This window comes from Galeopterus variegatus, unplaced genomic scaffold, assembly GCF_000696425.1.
Source record: "Galeopterus variegatus unplaced genomic scaffold, G_variegatus-3.0.2 Scaffold224, whole genome shotgun sequence".
In the NCBI taxonomy this organism is placed as follows: Eukaryota; Metazoa; Chordata; class Mammalia; order Dermoptera; family Cynocephalidae; genus Galeopterus; species Galeopterus variegatus.
In genome coordinates, this window is record NW_007726335.1 from 682,434 (window position 1) to 698,146 (window position 15,713).

General features: G+C 41.1%; 1 protein-coding gene across 3 annotated transcripts in view; it reads right to left on the bottom strand.

Moving 5' to 3' along the window:
• Window positions 1–15,713, bottom strand: part of SLC4A8 (solute carrier family 4, sodium bicarbonate cotransporter, member 8) — a 75,141-nt gene that overhangs the window by 49,847 nt on the left and 9,581 nt on the right. For all 3 annotated transcript variants that reach the window (XM_008566140.1, XM_008566144.1, XM_008566143.1), the window contains exon 2: window positions 10,934–11,015. In XM_008566140.1, the coding sequence (XP_008564362.1) occupies window positions 10,934–11,015 (82 nt within the window). The remainder of the gene's footprint in view (window positions 1–10,933; window positions 11,016–15,713) is intronic.

Here is a 15,713-nt window from a genome sequence, read left to right on the forward strand (position 1 = left end):
AAAAGAATGAAATCCTGCCATTTGCAGCAACATGGATGAGTCTGGAGAAAATTGTGTTAAGAGAAATAAGCCAAATTAGGAAAGAGAAATACCACATGTTCTCACTTATAACTTGGTGCTAAGAAAGAAAGAAAGATAGGAAAGAGAGAGAGAGAGAGAAAAGAAACAAAGAAAGAAAGAAATTAAGACAGAAAAAAAGAAAGAAAAGACTACAACAATTCACTGAACTTTCAGAAGGAGAAAACAAACCTAAGGTTCTTGGAGTTGGTGGGAAGGAGGGAGGGGGTTTGGGGAGGGACAAGTTGATTAAAGGGCATAAAGAAAAATCGTGATTTGTAATAATGAATATGCTAACAATAATAATTTTTAAAAAGATAAATATAAAGATTAAAGCAAGATTCACCCATAATCTTATCACCCTGATATAAACACTGTTAATATTCTGATCCACTGACTTTCTTCTTTTTTCTGTTAAGATTCTTACATATTTAATACCATGTTTGTTTTTATAGTTTTCAACAGATATATACTATTTTCTGTTATATCTCAAACATTTTCTCATGATATTTAAGTATTCTTTATAAACATCATTTGTAATTGACTGTATAGCATCTAGTTAATATTACGTATATGGTAGTATTTAATTTATCAAACTTAGTTGGAAAAGAATATCTGGTCTTGCTCCTTTGTCTTGCAGAGGAGGAAGCTGAAGCCCAGAGAGTTAGTTGACTTATACAAATTCACAAAATAATTAAGTGTACTTGATTTTATTACTCGACCAACACTGTTTGGTTTTCATTCTTTATAATAAAGAGAAACACAAACGTTGACATTTGCCTTCCTTTTCTTTTAACATGTATCACATGAAAGAAGCAAAAAAAAAAAAAAAAAAAAGTGATTAAGAGCACAGTCAAGGCTCAAGTCAATCTGCCTGGGTCCAAAACTTGATTCCATCATTCACGAGCCATGTGACCTTGAACAAGTTATCTAGTCTCTCTGTGACTCATCATTAAAAAAGGAATACTAAAAGCTTATTATCTAAACTCATAAGGTTTTCATAAGCAGTAAATAAGATAATACATGTAAGATGCTCAACGCAATACCCGGAATAAATTTAAGCAGCCTATACAGTCTGAGATCAGCTTCCATTATTTTTTTTTCTACACTGTAGACTACACAATCTGGAATAGTAATGAAAGACTAGTTATAAATCACAAGAAGTATGAGGCTGGGGTTAAAGAAAGATATCAAATATTGTACAAAGAGAGGGGAACACGAGAAAATAAGCAATCCAATAGTGCTTCTGTCTAGTTTCTTCTCTCCTACTCCCTCATTCCTTCTATAAACCTGCTTTTTGCTTTGATCCCTACTTCCAGGCCTCTGTCACTTCCACTTGCCTTCACCTGCCTCCTGCCAAGCCTGGAGCCCAGAATCAGTAGCTTCAGGGATGCCCCCATGCCCGATGCACAAAGCCTTGGTCTTCCCCCATTTCTGCCCAGTTACTGCCACTCAGCACTCTAGAGGTCAGGCCCACTCCCCGTGTATTCCACCACAGAAGCTGTTCCAGTCTTTAGCCACTGTCCTCAAATCCACAGCCTTATACACATTCTCTCCCTCTGAGCAGGTGACCTCACTTCATTCATATTTTACTGAAAATAAACTGTGAACTTCCTCCATATCTCAATCTGGCTTGTTCTCCTCATCCAGCTTCTCCTCTTCACCAGGCTAATGAGCATGGCTCTCCAACCCATCACCTCCCACCCTTCTGGAGTCCTACTGCATCATTATCCTCAGTCTCTCCTTCCCATCCATCCCTTCCACAGGTTTCTCCTGACTGACGTTAAAAAGAAATCTTCCCAAAGCAGTGCTACTCTCCCAAGTCTCTTCCTTGTCCTCTTCTCTATTCAAACCACTTTCAAGAACAGTCACTGACTTAACTTCCTTTTCTCACGACTTCCTTGCTCTACAGCCTCTGCATGTGGCTTCTGACCCCACTCTCTACTGAAGCGGCCCTCATTAGGGACACAGGAAACGACTTAACCACCAAATGTCTATCATCTTACATCTCTCTCAGTTCAGTTCAGAAGACTTTCTTGAGAGCCCTTCTATGCCAGGCAGTGTCCAAATCCCTTGCCCACACCTCCCTCCTTGGTGCTCTCGGCTCCCTGCCCTCATGTCCCACTGCCCTCTCCTGGCTCACTTGCACTCCTCTGACTGTGTTTCTCCATCCTTCCACAGTCCACCAAAGGAAGGCTCCCCAGGTTTCCATCGTTGGCCCTTTTCTTCCCTCTTTTTAGTGCTAGTCACTCTCCTAATTTCAAAGTTCACTTCTACAAATGACCCCCAAATCTTCATCTACAGTGATTAAACATTTCCCAAAGCAAACTCACCATCCCCCATCTCAAATTGGGCTCATACTCATTTCTTCCACATTTCTGTTTACGGCATTGCCATTCTCTTGACTTTCCAGGCTTGAAACCTCAGTTACCATAGATTTCCAGCTCTACTCCCTTACCCCCTCATTATACATCCTACAGATTAGAGGTGTCAATCCTTTAATTCCTCCTACTTTAACAAAGCACAGGCCTCCTTCCTGCCTCCCACACTAATTTAACCCTACAAGCTAATCCTCCTGGTCACGGCTCTGATCATGGTTCACCCCTACAAATTTAGGACTGTTCATGCTCAAAATCCAGCCTCCTTTCTAGTCTTTTCTTCATTTAGGACAAATTATACATTCAAAGGGAGAATAAAAGGAAAGATCTCTAAAAGAACTGAGTGATCAGCTCAAGAGAAATAAAAGTGGAAATCCTACTTGCTCACACAAAATAAACATTCTAGGGTGGGGGGAACCTAGAGATGTATATCTTCTGCATCTACCCCAGCAACAGAACAGCCTGGCTTGACTCCATCTCCTCCTCTCAATCTTGGCTTCATACCACCATCATCTCACACTATTCTCTACCTGAACCAAACTGCCATTCCACAAAAATGCCAATGCTTTCTGGACACTGACTTAGATCACTCATTCAAAATTCACTGCAAATGTACCTTCCTTTTTGGTATTTTTTCTGATTCCCTGATCAGACATGCCACCTCTTTCCTCTAAACTCCCAGAGCCATTGGCTAGAACTTCTTTCATGCACTTATTTTCTGCCTTGCATTAAAGTAAGCAGCTATCTGTCTTATCCCCTACAACTCATCTGCAAGGTCCCAGGTCATACCTTCCTCTCAGAATCCCTACACAACCAAGCACAGTGTCTTACACACGGTCATCGCTCCACAAATGTTCAGCAAACCGAATATCTCCTAAGTGCCTCCCCAGGAGCATAACCCCTTAGGATCTCCTCAGTAGTACACAATCTGACCTAAGAAGTCCTCTGATCTGAAAGGGTCCACAAAAGGAACATGTGACCAAAGTAGATGTGATTAGAGTGGATGAAGTACTCACCAGGGCATGGGAAGATTAGGAAGGACCTAACTGACCTGAGAATGGAAAGCTTAATCAGGAAGAATTCCTAGAGAAGAGAACTGTGATATTATGATATTTATAGGTTTTCTTTTCTTTTCTTTTTTTGTCCTTTTTGAGACCAGCTGCACCGCGCTCAGCCAGTGAGTGCTGTGAGTGCACCAGTGCGAGTGCTGTGAGTGCACCGGTGATCCCTATATAGGATCCGAACCTGCGGCGGGGCGCTGCTGCGCTCCCAGTGCCGCACTCTCCCGAGTGTGCCACGGGCTTGGCCCCAGATATTTATAGGTTTTCATCCACGGTTCCTTGCTCATCCTACTCTCTGACCTTCTCCTGCCCTCCTTTCACCTGCTCCTTTTCTCCCTAAGGTAGGAAATTCTGACTATCTGATTATAGGTCATAAAATCCCCATTTCAGGAGGAGCCCTGCCCCATTCTCAGAAAGAAGGAATCCTACACAGAAAGGCCAAGGAGAATCTGAACTAATAGGCTTTGTTGGGCTTCCCCACTCAGTCTGTTAGTGTTAGATAATACCCTTTTTGTCCAATAACATAAAAACAGGAAGCTTCTGGAAGGTTCAGGAAGCTTCTGGATAGCTGAAAGTTGGAGGTTCCTGGAGGATAGTGTACTCAGGGAGGGCATGGAAGTTCTGCACCCCTTCCCTCATACCTTGCCCTATGTATCTTTTCATCTGTATCATTTGTAATATCCTTTACAATAAACTGGTAAATGTGAGTACATGTTTTCCTAAGTTCTTTGAGCTGCTCAAGCAAACTAATCGAACCCAAGGAGGAGGTTGTGGGAACCCTGACTTACAGCTGGTTGGTCAGAATTTCCAGGGGCCTGGACTTGCAACTGGAATCTGAAATGGGAGGCAGTCTTGGGAACTGAGCCCTCACCCTGCAGGATCTGACACTATCTCCACGTAGACAGCACCAGAATTGAATTGAATTGGAGGACACCCAGCTAGTGTTCCTGGAGAATTACTTGCTTGCTACTGGAGAGAAATCCTCACTCATTTGGTCACAGAAATCTATCTTCTGTGTTGATGACTGTTGCTAAAAGAATAGAGGAAAGACACTACACTTTGCAGTTTTGTGTTTTTTCCCACTCAGGGACTTTATGGGAAGAGTTGTCAACTCATCATGTTCTTTTCATCTTTTGGGGAAAACATTGGGTTTCCTAAGACTGTACTCAGCTTCCTTGACAGTGTTCCCCATTTCCTTTAAAGTGCCTTTAGTGCTGCTCTAACATCCCTTTCTCTATTTCTCCCTCCTTTTATTTTCCCTCCCCTGTTCTCCAAATTCCAAAGTGATAAAGCAAAATAAAAAAGAAACAATGAGGATTAGAGGAGAGGATAATCAGAGATTTTTTAGGATGTTGAGAGGCAGGAGGATGAAATGTTTAGTATCTGGTGGAATCACACCTCTAACCCTCACCCTGTCTCAGGACAGTCCTATGGTGCCTCATGCACATCTCAGGACATTTTGACAGGCATATCTCTGAACATAATGTAGTCATTTTGCAACTTCATAGAAACAGAAGTATATAGAGGCAGAGGAGGTCATTTGCTAAGATGTGGGATTCTAGACCCCTGACATTATCAGTGTAAACTATAAAGTGCATAAAATATGACAATGACTAAGTTGAATACCATCTTAATAAGATACCATCTGTTAACTAATAATCTTCCACTATAGTACATTAATGAAGTCCCTGCAGTATACCACTGAGATCAACCCAGGTGGCATTAGCAGCAGACTAGAGTCACCTTATAGTACCAAGTCCTGTCCAAAGGCTAGGGAAACAGTGGTGACATAGCACAAAGTCTTTAAGACACATTTTAGTTGCAGGAGACAGACATCATGAAAAGAAAAATATATTATTTCAAATTTGATAATTACTATGAATCAAATAAGGTAAAGTACTAGAGTATCTGGGGTAGGGGGTAGGATGAAGAAGGGAGACTTTAGCTAAGATAATTAGAGGGGACATCTGAGTGATGAGAAGGAGAAGCCATAAGACCTGGGAGAAGAATATCCCAGGGAGAGGAAAGATCAAGCACACGAGCCCTAAGATGAGACTATACACAGCTGGTTCTAAGATAAAAGGATGGCCAGTGGGGCCAGGGCAAGGTGGAAAGGGGAAGAGGAGGAGGTGGAAGAGGACAGAAAGACAGGCAGGGGCAGATCATGAAGGGCCCATGGGCCATGAAAAGCATAAAGAAATCCTAGAGAGCCACTTCAATTCGCCCCTAAAATGGTGACCTGGGTGTCATAAAATCTGGTGCATCTAGGTAGAGCTGGACTTAGGTAAAGAACAGCCTCACTGAGAGATGACTTTGAGTCCTCCAATAGAGCCATTTCAGCTGTGGGCTTCCTCTTCCCTGTAACCCCCCCAGAAAATTACTAGCTGATGGAGTTTGGATGTTTTGTCCCCTCCAAAACTCATGTGGAAATTTGATCTCCAATGTGGCAGTGTTGGAAACTGATTGACTCACGGGGGCAGATTCCTCATGAATGGATTAATGCTCTCCCTGGGGGAAGGGGGATTAATGAGTGAGTTCTCACTCTATTAGTTCCCATGAGAGCTCGCTGCTTAAAAAGACCCTGGCACCTTCACTCTCTCTTGCTTCCTCTCTCTTGCTTCCTCTTGCCATGTGATCTATTTGTACCTGCCAGCTGCCTGCCACTTTTCCGCCATAAGTAGAAATGGCCTGAGGCTCATGCCAGATGCAGTTGTCCCAGAATCGTAAGCCAAATAAACCTCTCTTCTTTATAAATCACCCAGTCTCAGGTATTTCTGTCACACCAACACAAAACGGACTAAAACACTAGCCATGCTAGGACCTCTACTTCTTGAGCACATTCCAAATATTTCTGCTGGGCTTACACTAGTATATTGCTAGCATTATTTAATTTTTTTTTTTTTTTAAAAGATGACCGGTAAGGGGATCTTAACCCTTGACTTGGTGTTGTCAGCACCACGCTCACCCAGTGAGCCAACCGGCCATCCCTATATAGGATCCGAACCCGTGGCCTTGGTGTTATCAGCACCGCACTCTACCAAGTGAGCCACGGGCCGGCCCCTAGTATTATTTAATTTTAACTACATTCTAAGGATAAACTGAAGAGGCAGTGACTGGTTACTAGAAGCTGTGTTATTAGATCTCATCTTATTGGTTAATTTACTCACTGTCACTATTAAAGTGAAACAAGGAGGTTGGACCAAATGACTCCCAGGTCTTGTCCAAGTGATGGCTAATGTTCAAGTCCTCAAAAAGTTTCAGGCTAGGTCATTCTTTGGAAAAAACACAATGGTTCAATTGTTCTCACTATCCTCGCTTATTGCTGCAGAAAGGGACCATAGAAGTGACTCAGTGAATGTTTGTTGAGTGAATAATGTACGGTTTTGCTTGATATCTAAATTTGCACTAGGCAGGTCTGAGGCATGATAGGGAAGACAGCCTTCAGATGCCTTTGATAGTTCTGTAGGAAGTTGGGTAAAACTTATATCTTAGAAAAGCAAGATTTTCTTTCTCTAATTTTCTTTGGTCCAATCAGTTCTCACAAATATTAGCCAACCACAGTGCCTGGCTTTTAAAAACATTAAAGAGACAGAAATAAAAACAAGCTCAGCAGAGGTCAGAGCTAAGAAGGACCAAGTGGCTGTCAGAAAATAAGGCATCAGTTTCTTGGGTATTTTTTTTTTCTTTTTGGGGGGGGTTCAGGGCAGCTGGTGAGTTCGGGGATTGAACCCTGGCCCTTGGTGTTATCAGCACCATGCCCTAACCAATTGAGCTAACCAGCTAGCACAGGCATCACTTTCTAGGCTAGGGATTCTGAAGCAGGATTTTCTGAGTGAAAGCAGAAAAGTTGACAAGTAGACACTAGGAAATTAATACAGCACCAATAAAATGTAGTCCATCTAACTAGATTCTGCAGTCCAGAAACTTCACTAAAATAATCCTAAGGTCACTTTGCTGGCCATTCACATAGTCTTCCCCCCCTCACCTACCTACCAACTCACCCAAGCCCCATTTCTTCCCATTTAACTCCCCAATCTCTTTTCCAGTCAGTGTCAAACCTAGTCTTTCGGGGCTATATGTGTGCAAATAAAGTATTCTAATTTAACAAAACTTATGGAAAAGATGTAATTTTAGTGTATATTTTTCAAAATAAGTATGTATATACCTACGGAGAACAATCACTAGTGAACTGGCACTGAATCTTGTGGTGCAGAACAAACCACAGGTGTGACCCACACTGCAGATGAAGATTGTGCTACCCCCACACAATGCAATACATGCACACTATTTACCAAGAGCACTCACAAAGACCTCATTAGCACACATGAAAGGGTGCTGGGCTCCTCTGGGCTTACAGGATGACTCAAAGTCAATAACCACAGGGGGAATCTAACATGGAGCAGATGCAAGCCTCTTTTTAAAGTTATAAATATGACCAAATGGCTCTTACCTCTGTTAAAAACTTATTAGAAGATATTAAACTCACTCCAGGATTCATAAATCTAGCAGTTAATCAGAAATAATGATCTGCCAGAAAAAAATGTTAAAAGCCATTCCTCTAACTGAAGCAACTGCTCTGTGTTCCTCTGGAACTGGGAGAGTCCACTGAAGCACACTCTTTTTGAGTTTATCTTTGAAAAGCTGTCTGAATGTTTGCTTTTTACTCTTCCCATATATAAACAAACAAACAAAAAAATGTTACAGTTTAAAGCACCTTCTCTTACTGACAGAATTAACTTACGCAAAAAGACCTACATTTACAAAGTTTCTAATAATGTCCAGAGACTAAATCTCAGAAATACTTCTGAAAGCGGGGTAAGGAAATAGTTTATATCATATGGGTAGAGGGTATGCAATAAAGGGGAGGGAAGACCCAGAGATTTCTGTACAGCCACAGAACCTTGTATCATAGCATGCATATTGAATCAAATCACAATTTACTTCTGTTTTCCATCAAAGTGGGACGGATTTTATTCTATGCCTTCAAGAGACAACACCACCCTGAGCGCAGCCTCACTGAGTCCTACGGCTGTCCTTCACAGTGAGTCAGGGTGGAACCCACAGCACAGCCAACCCTCCAGCAAATACCAACTCCCTCTCCTCTCTTCCACAGCTGCTCTCGAACCACATCAGGACTGAGGATTGGGCACCATTTGCCTGTAGTACTTTTTGAAAAAGTTCTAACTTTATGTTTCTAGTTTTCAGAAAGGTCTACATATAAATGACCATTTCCCAACACACTATCCCCTAGTAATGTCACAAGTAGCTTTCTTTTACAGCAAAGTAGAGCATGCACAACAAACAGATGATGTTATCCAGAAAAGTTGCTCCTGCTATAATTAATCAGCTGACTTCTATGGATGCAACCCAGTCCTCAGAATCCAAGAGCTTGCCCAGGTTTACCATTCTACTTGCAAGTAGACAGAGTGTTCATAAATGGTTACCTCCCTGTTGAGGGCAAAAGCCCAGTAGGTACTTGCCAAAGGACAACTAAACTGAGAGCAATGTGCCCCCAAGGTACAATGAGAGGACAGAGAGACAACAAGGTTATCAGGACAGAATGAGAGGCAGGAGCAACACATAAAGATGTTTTTATGATAAAGCATTATATTGAGGTTGGGTGGTTAATGTTGGATAGTGTGGCAGGGGGGCAGAATGAAAAGAGCAGGATTCTATCCCAGGCTCATCTGCTATTAGGTTAGATGACCCTGAGCAGTTTCCCCACATGTAAAATAGGAATAATGATATCTACCTGCCTGGGGTACTATGAAGATGAAAAAGCAACTTGTATAAAGTGCCTAATCTAATGCCTAACACACAAGGGGCATACAAAAAATGTCAGCCTCTCACTCCCCATCCTTTTTTTCTCCCACTTTCTCCCAATCGCTGAAACCCACATTGGCTCTTTCTCCATCTGGTCAAAATAACATAGAAAATTTGACCTTGATATGCCTGAATACCACTGACCTCCACAGAGCCACACACATAAATTCTTATGGTAACAGACCCAGAGGCTGAGTCAGCCTTTACAGCTTTCACTCTCCCCATCCTAAGGACAAGTTTTCTCTAGGGGTTGTACAACTTTGATGAAAAAACCATCACAGGGGCCGGCCCGGTGGCGCACTGCTACAGTGCGCCGCTTGCGAGCCCCCGCCGAGGGTTCGGATCCCACGTACAGGCCGGTTCCCGCTCACTGGCTGAGCGAGGTGTGGGCACGGCACCGAGGGTTGCGATCCGTTGCCGGACCCGAAAAAAAACAAACAGGAAAAAAAAAAAAAACCATCACAGGGGCCGGCCCGGTGGCGCACTGCTACAGTGCGCCGCTTGGGAGCCCCCGCCGAGGGTTCGGATCCCACGTACAGGCCGGTTCCCGCTCACTGGCTGAGCGAGGTGTGGGCACGGCACCGAGGGTTGCGATCCGTTGCCGGACACGAAAAAAGACAAACAGGAAAAAAAAAAAAAAACCATCACAGGAACAAGCAGTACAGAGAGAACATTCCACATGCTGTCTCAGGCATCAGAAAGTTGCTATATCATAGCCTTCAACATTGCAGGGGATGCTACAGAGATCTCACAAAGGCTTTTGAGCCAAATGTGGCTCATTAAAGCTATACTGAACATGAGCCTTCCTCTAATAAAACTGAGCACAACCAGTAATCAGGAAACCATGGCTAGGTGGGAGTCCAACTGCTAATGGTCCAACTAGGCCCCATGGGAAAGAGGAAAGCAGAAGCACACCACACAGTGGTCATGGGGGGAGCAGAGAAAGGAAGAAGAGCCTTAATAAGGTAAACTAGACAGAGCAGGTCAACAAAAATGCCTCTTCCTTTCCTTCCACTTCAGTTGGGTTTTTATAAAACTTAATACTGTGAACTCTTAAAGAATATGTTACAGATATGTTCCTGTTTTCCCTTTCTTGTTTAGATAAAAACACCAGGCAGAAATGGGTATAGGTAGAATGGAAAGAACAAATATTGGAAATGGGGTTAAAACAGAGTTTTATAGCCAAACTGAGTTTTTAAAACTATTTGTACTTTATTTCCTCTTAAAATTTTGCATATATTTATATTTCCAGGCAGTCATCAAGAACCAATGCACTGAACTAAATACTTCACATTCTCAAGGAATAGGTTATTTGCTAAAATTTATATTGAACTTTATAGTGCGCAAAGTACCGTCTCACATGCTGTCTATTAGATCCTAATGATATTCCTGTCAGGTGAAACAGGTATTATCATCCCTACTTTTATTTATCAGAGGAGGAAATCAAGGCTACAGGAAATTAAGTGTTTTTTCCCCCAAGGTCTGATGGCTAAAAGAAGAAAGAGTTAGGACTCAAGCCCAGGTCTCCAGATGGCAGGGCCAGCTCTATTCTTCCCACACCAGGCTGCCTCTCCCCAATTTCCCTGACCACGTGGAACAAACAGCAGTTCTTACCTTCCAACTCCTCCTTCTCATAGTGAATGTTGAGAATTGTGCTGGTCCCACCCTGATCCACTACAGCTTCTTCATCTGGTCTCTGTTTAAACACAAATAAGTAGTCATAGTAAAATGCATACATTCATTCAAACACTCACTTAAGAACCTTGTGAATACCAGACCCTTCTGAGATACCTGGAGGGGGAGGAGGAGAACACACTGGTTTACAAATAGTATTTTTAAATTTGAACCTCCCAATACCTTTGAGGTGCAAATACGGCAGCCATTCTCTTTCTCATTTTATAAATGAGCAGCCTGAGACTCAGAGAACATTAAATAAATTATGGTCCAAAGTCACAAATGTGGTAAAAGACAGAGCTAGGACTGAGCCCAGGTCTTGTGACTGCAGATCCTGTGCCCTTTTCACCTCTCCACTGAACCTATAGGACTGTATACCATGTTGGTATCTTGCAAATGCTGTCAAGCACAGTGTCTTATTTGGTGTAAATTGGTCTCCTTGACCTATCTGCAGCATTTGAGGCCACGCTGTCCTTGAAATTCTCCATCCTGCTCTTCAGATCAGGTCTCCTCTGTCTCATCCTAAGGCTCATCTTCTTCCTCTAACCATAATTCCCAAGGAAGAGCTCTCTACCCTTTGCCGAACTTGAGTCTGACAATTTCATTTGTAGCCTGAAACTGTGTGGCTCGGTACTTGATAAGCCACTGGGATGCTGCACCTCAAGATCGATGTGTCAGGCATTTTTTCATGCACCTGTTGGCCATTTGTATGACTTCTTTTGAGAAAGAAATCCAGGTCCTTTGCCCATTTTTTAATTGGGTTATTTGTGTTTTTTGTTAAGTTCCTTATATATTCTGATTATTAGTCCATTGTCTGATGTGTGATTGGCAAACACTTTCTCCCATTCTGTAGGTTGTCTCTTCACTTTGTTGACAGTAGGTTGTCTCTTCACTTTGTTGACAGTAGGTTGTCTCTTCACTTTGTTGACAGTAGGTTGTCTCTTCACTTTGTTGACAGTAGGTTGTCTCTTCACTTTGTTGACAGTGTCCCTTGCTGTGCAGAAGCTTTTTAGTTTGATGTAGTCCCATTATGTATTTTTGCTTTAGTTGCCTGTGCCTTTGTAGTCTCACTCAAAAAAGGACTGCCCACTCTCATTTTGTGTAGCATTTCCCCTATGTTTTCTTCTAGTAATTTTATAGTTTAGGGTCTTAAATTTAGGTCTTTGATCCATTTTTTAGTTGATTTTCATGTATGGTGAGAGATGGGGTCTAGTTTCAGTCTTCTGCATGTGGATATCCAGTTTTCCCACCACTATTTGTTGAAGAGGCTGTCCTTTCCCCATTGTATATTTTTGTCAAAAATCAGCTGGCTGTAAGTGTGTGGGTTTATTTCAGAGCTCTCTATTCTATTCCATCAGTCAGTTTGTCTGGTTCTATGCTGATGCCATGCTGTTTTGGTTGCTATAGCTTTATAGTATGTTTTAGGAAATGCAAATTAAAACCACAATGAAATATCATCTCACTCCAGTTAGAATTGCTACTATCAACAAGACTAAAAAATAAAAAATGCTGGCGAGGATTCAGAGAAAAGGGAACTCTCCTACATTGCTAGTGGGAGTGTAAATTGGTACAGCCACTCTGGAGAAAGTATGGAGATTCCTCAGAGAACTAAAAATAGATGTACCCTACAACCCAGCTATCTCACTCTTGGGTATATAACCAAAGGAAATGAAATCAATATATCAAAAAGACACCTGCACTCCCATGTTCATCACAGCTCTATCCACAATAGCCAAGAGATGGAATCAACTTAAATATGCCCATCAACAGATGAAAGGATAAAAAAAAAAAATCTGTGGTACAATATACACAATGGAATACTACTCAGCTATTTAAAAAAATGATATCCTATCATTTGCAGCAACGTGGATGGAACTGGAAACCATCATGTTAAGTAAATCAGGCACAAAAAGACAAATACCACATGATCTCACTCACATGTGGAATCTAAAATAAATAAATATAAATAAATAAATGAATGAATCAATGAATCAATGAATCAATGAATGTGGCTCTCATAGAAGTAGAGTAGAATGGTTCCAGGGGGTTAGTGGGGAGGAGAAGTGGTGGACTAATGGGTACAAAACTATCCTATCTACCCTAAGTGAATCATTGTGCAGTATATGCATGTATTGAAACAACACACTATACCCCACAAACATGTACAAGTAAATGTTAAAATATTTTGAATAAAATAAATTTTTTAAAAACTCATATGTCTAAAGCCAAACTGACTTTCCTCAAAAAATTAGCACCCTGTGCTCATTTATTTATTCTTACCCATAGCACCATCATTTCTTAGCCCGCATTTGAAATTTCAAACTTATTCATTCATCCATTCCACACATATCGAGTGCCTACCACATGCATTCAGGGAGTTAGTTCCCTTTTCTTCTCAAGTCCTCTTTTGCAATTTCTCTCAAGTTCATTTTTATCTCTTATCCACTCTACCCCACACTCTCCAGCCTTTTAAATCATACTGGGCATTTTTCAGTTCTGGAACCACATCCATCTTCTTCACTGAGTGCTGCTCTCTCTGCCTAGAACTACCATTCTCTCTCTCTCTGCCATCCCACCCCCACCAACAGCAGTTAATACTTATTCATCATCTCTTAGATCTCAGCTTAAATGCACTTCCTTGGAGCCCGTCTCTGAATGGCCCCCCTACTTCCAAACTAAGCTAGATTCCCCCTATTTATATGCCTTCACAGCATACTGCAATTCTCCTTAGTAATGAAATGTCTCTTTCTAGTCTCTTTGAGGGAGGCACCTTATCTGTCTTCCTCACCACTGCATCCCAGCACCCAGCACAGACTTTTCACATAGTCGGTGCTCAGCAAGTCTTTGTTAAAAGAATGAATACAATGGCACCTACTTTATCAATACCCTCAAAAGACCTTGAATTATTTCAAAAAACTCTCAGCTAGTTTCCCTGCCAATCTATTTCCCTTCTCGAACCTGCAACTCCAGGCAGGCTGACTGATCCGAAGGACACTGTGCACATTCCCACCTTCATGCTCATACTGTCTGGTCATCTAGTCATCTAACATACCCTTTCCCCAAACTCTCCAGCACACTAAATCCTCACCTTCCTTACAGCTCCTGCTCAAATTTCCAGCTTACTGTTCCAATGTCACTATCTATTCCCCCAAATAATACAACCTGAACATAAGGCAATCCATTCATGATAAAGACTCTCAGCAAATTAGGCATAAAAGTAAAGTATCATAACACAATAAAAGCCATAAATGACAAACCCACTGCCAATATCATCCAGAAAGCTTTTCCCTTAAGAACAGGAACAAGCTAAGGATGCCCACTCTCACCACTCCTATTTAAGTGGTATTATGCTAATTTTTTAAAGAATCCTTATTTTAGAGATACATACTGAAATATTTACAGATAAAACTGAAAAATTACATATGTATAAAATAATATACATTAACTTAGAAATACTTTTTCACATTTTATAAAATGATGTTATTCAAAATCTTCAAACGCATCCTTAACATCAGTGTCTTCCTCATCACCATAGGTGCTTTGAATCAACTAACAATTTTCCAGAGTATATCAGTTTCACTTCCAGCTAAATTGTAAAGTCTCTCATAGTCAAGTCCTGAGGAATAATTTTTTTTTTTTTTTTTAAAGATGACCAGTAAGGGGATCTTAACCCTTGACTCGGTGTTGTCAGCACCACGCTCTCTCCCAGCAAGCAAACCGGCCATCCCTATATGGGATCCGATCCCACGGCCTTGGTGTTATCAGCACCACACTCTCCCGAGTGAGCCACGGGCAGGCCCTGAGGAATAATTTTTAAGAGGAAAAAAACTGGGCTTTATTTTGGACTTATTTGCTTACTTAGCTTATCTTTTAGATCAGGAACTCCCTGATATCAGGAACCACATATTTTTCCTCCTTCCAGAGCCCAGTATAGTAGCTTACCCCTGTAAGTAGTTCACATTCCAGTAAGTTCCAGGAGGGTGGATACACTGTGTCTTATGTTTATCACTATGCACCTAACATCCAGTACAATGTCTGGCACACGATAAGTGTCCAATAAATTTCAGTGTACGAATATTTATTAGTTTTATAAACAATTTGGCATTTGATTATATATTTTCTCATAAAACCATATACATGAATAATTTTATATATATGAATAATTATACATATATAAATAATTATTCGTGTTGGCTTCCTCACTAGTTTTTAATACCCAAAGGACAGAGATCAATTAACTTTAATACTTGTACTGTCCACAGATTCCTGACACAGCATAAAACACAATGGGAACTGGAGGAAGGAAAGGAGGGAGAGATGATTGATTTTTGACTAAGACTATAAAAGCATAAAATATGAAGAGCAAGGTGAATCATCTGAAAAATTCAGGTTAAAAAATTGACTTGTTTTTTGTTAGTTTTTTCAATTTAGATTGTTTAACCACAGCCTAAATTTACTGAATAACTGTTTATCCACTCTCTTTGTCTTACCAAAGAAAACAGAGCCACTGTCAATAATCATTAGCCAAATACCTGAAAGGTCAGGTTTAAATGTGAATGTGTGGATGTGTTTGGATCCTGGTTCAAATAAACTAAAAATTAAAAGAAAAAAGAAAAAAAGAAAAGAATTACAAGGCACTCACAGAAATTTAAACAATTGAATGGATATTTGATTATCTTGAGGAATTATTGTTAGTTTAAGCTTGATAATCATCTTGGCA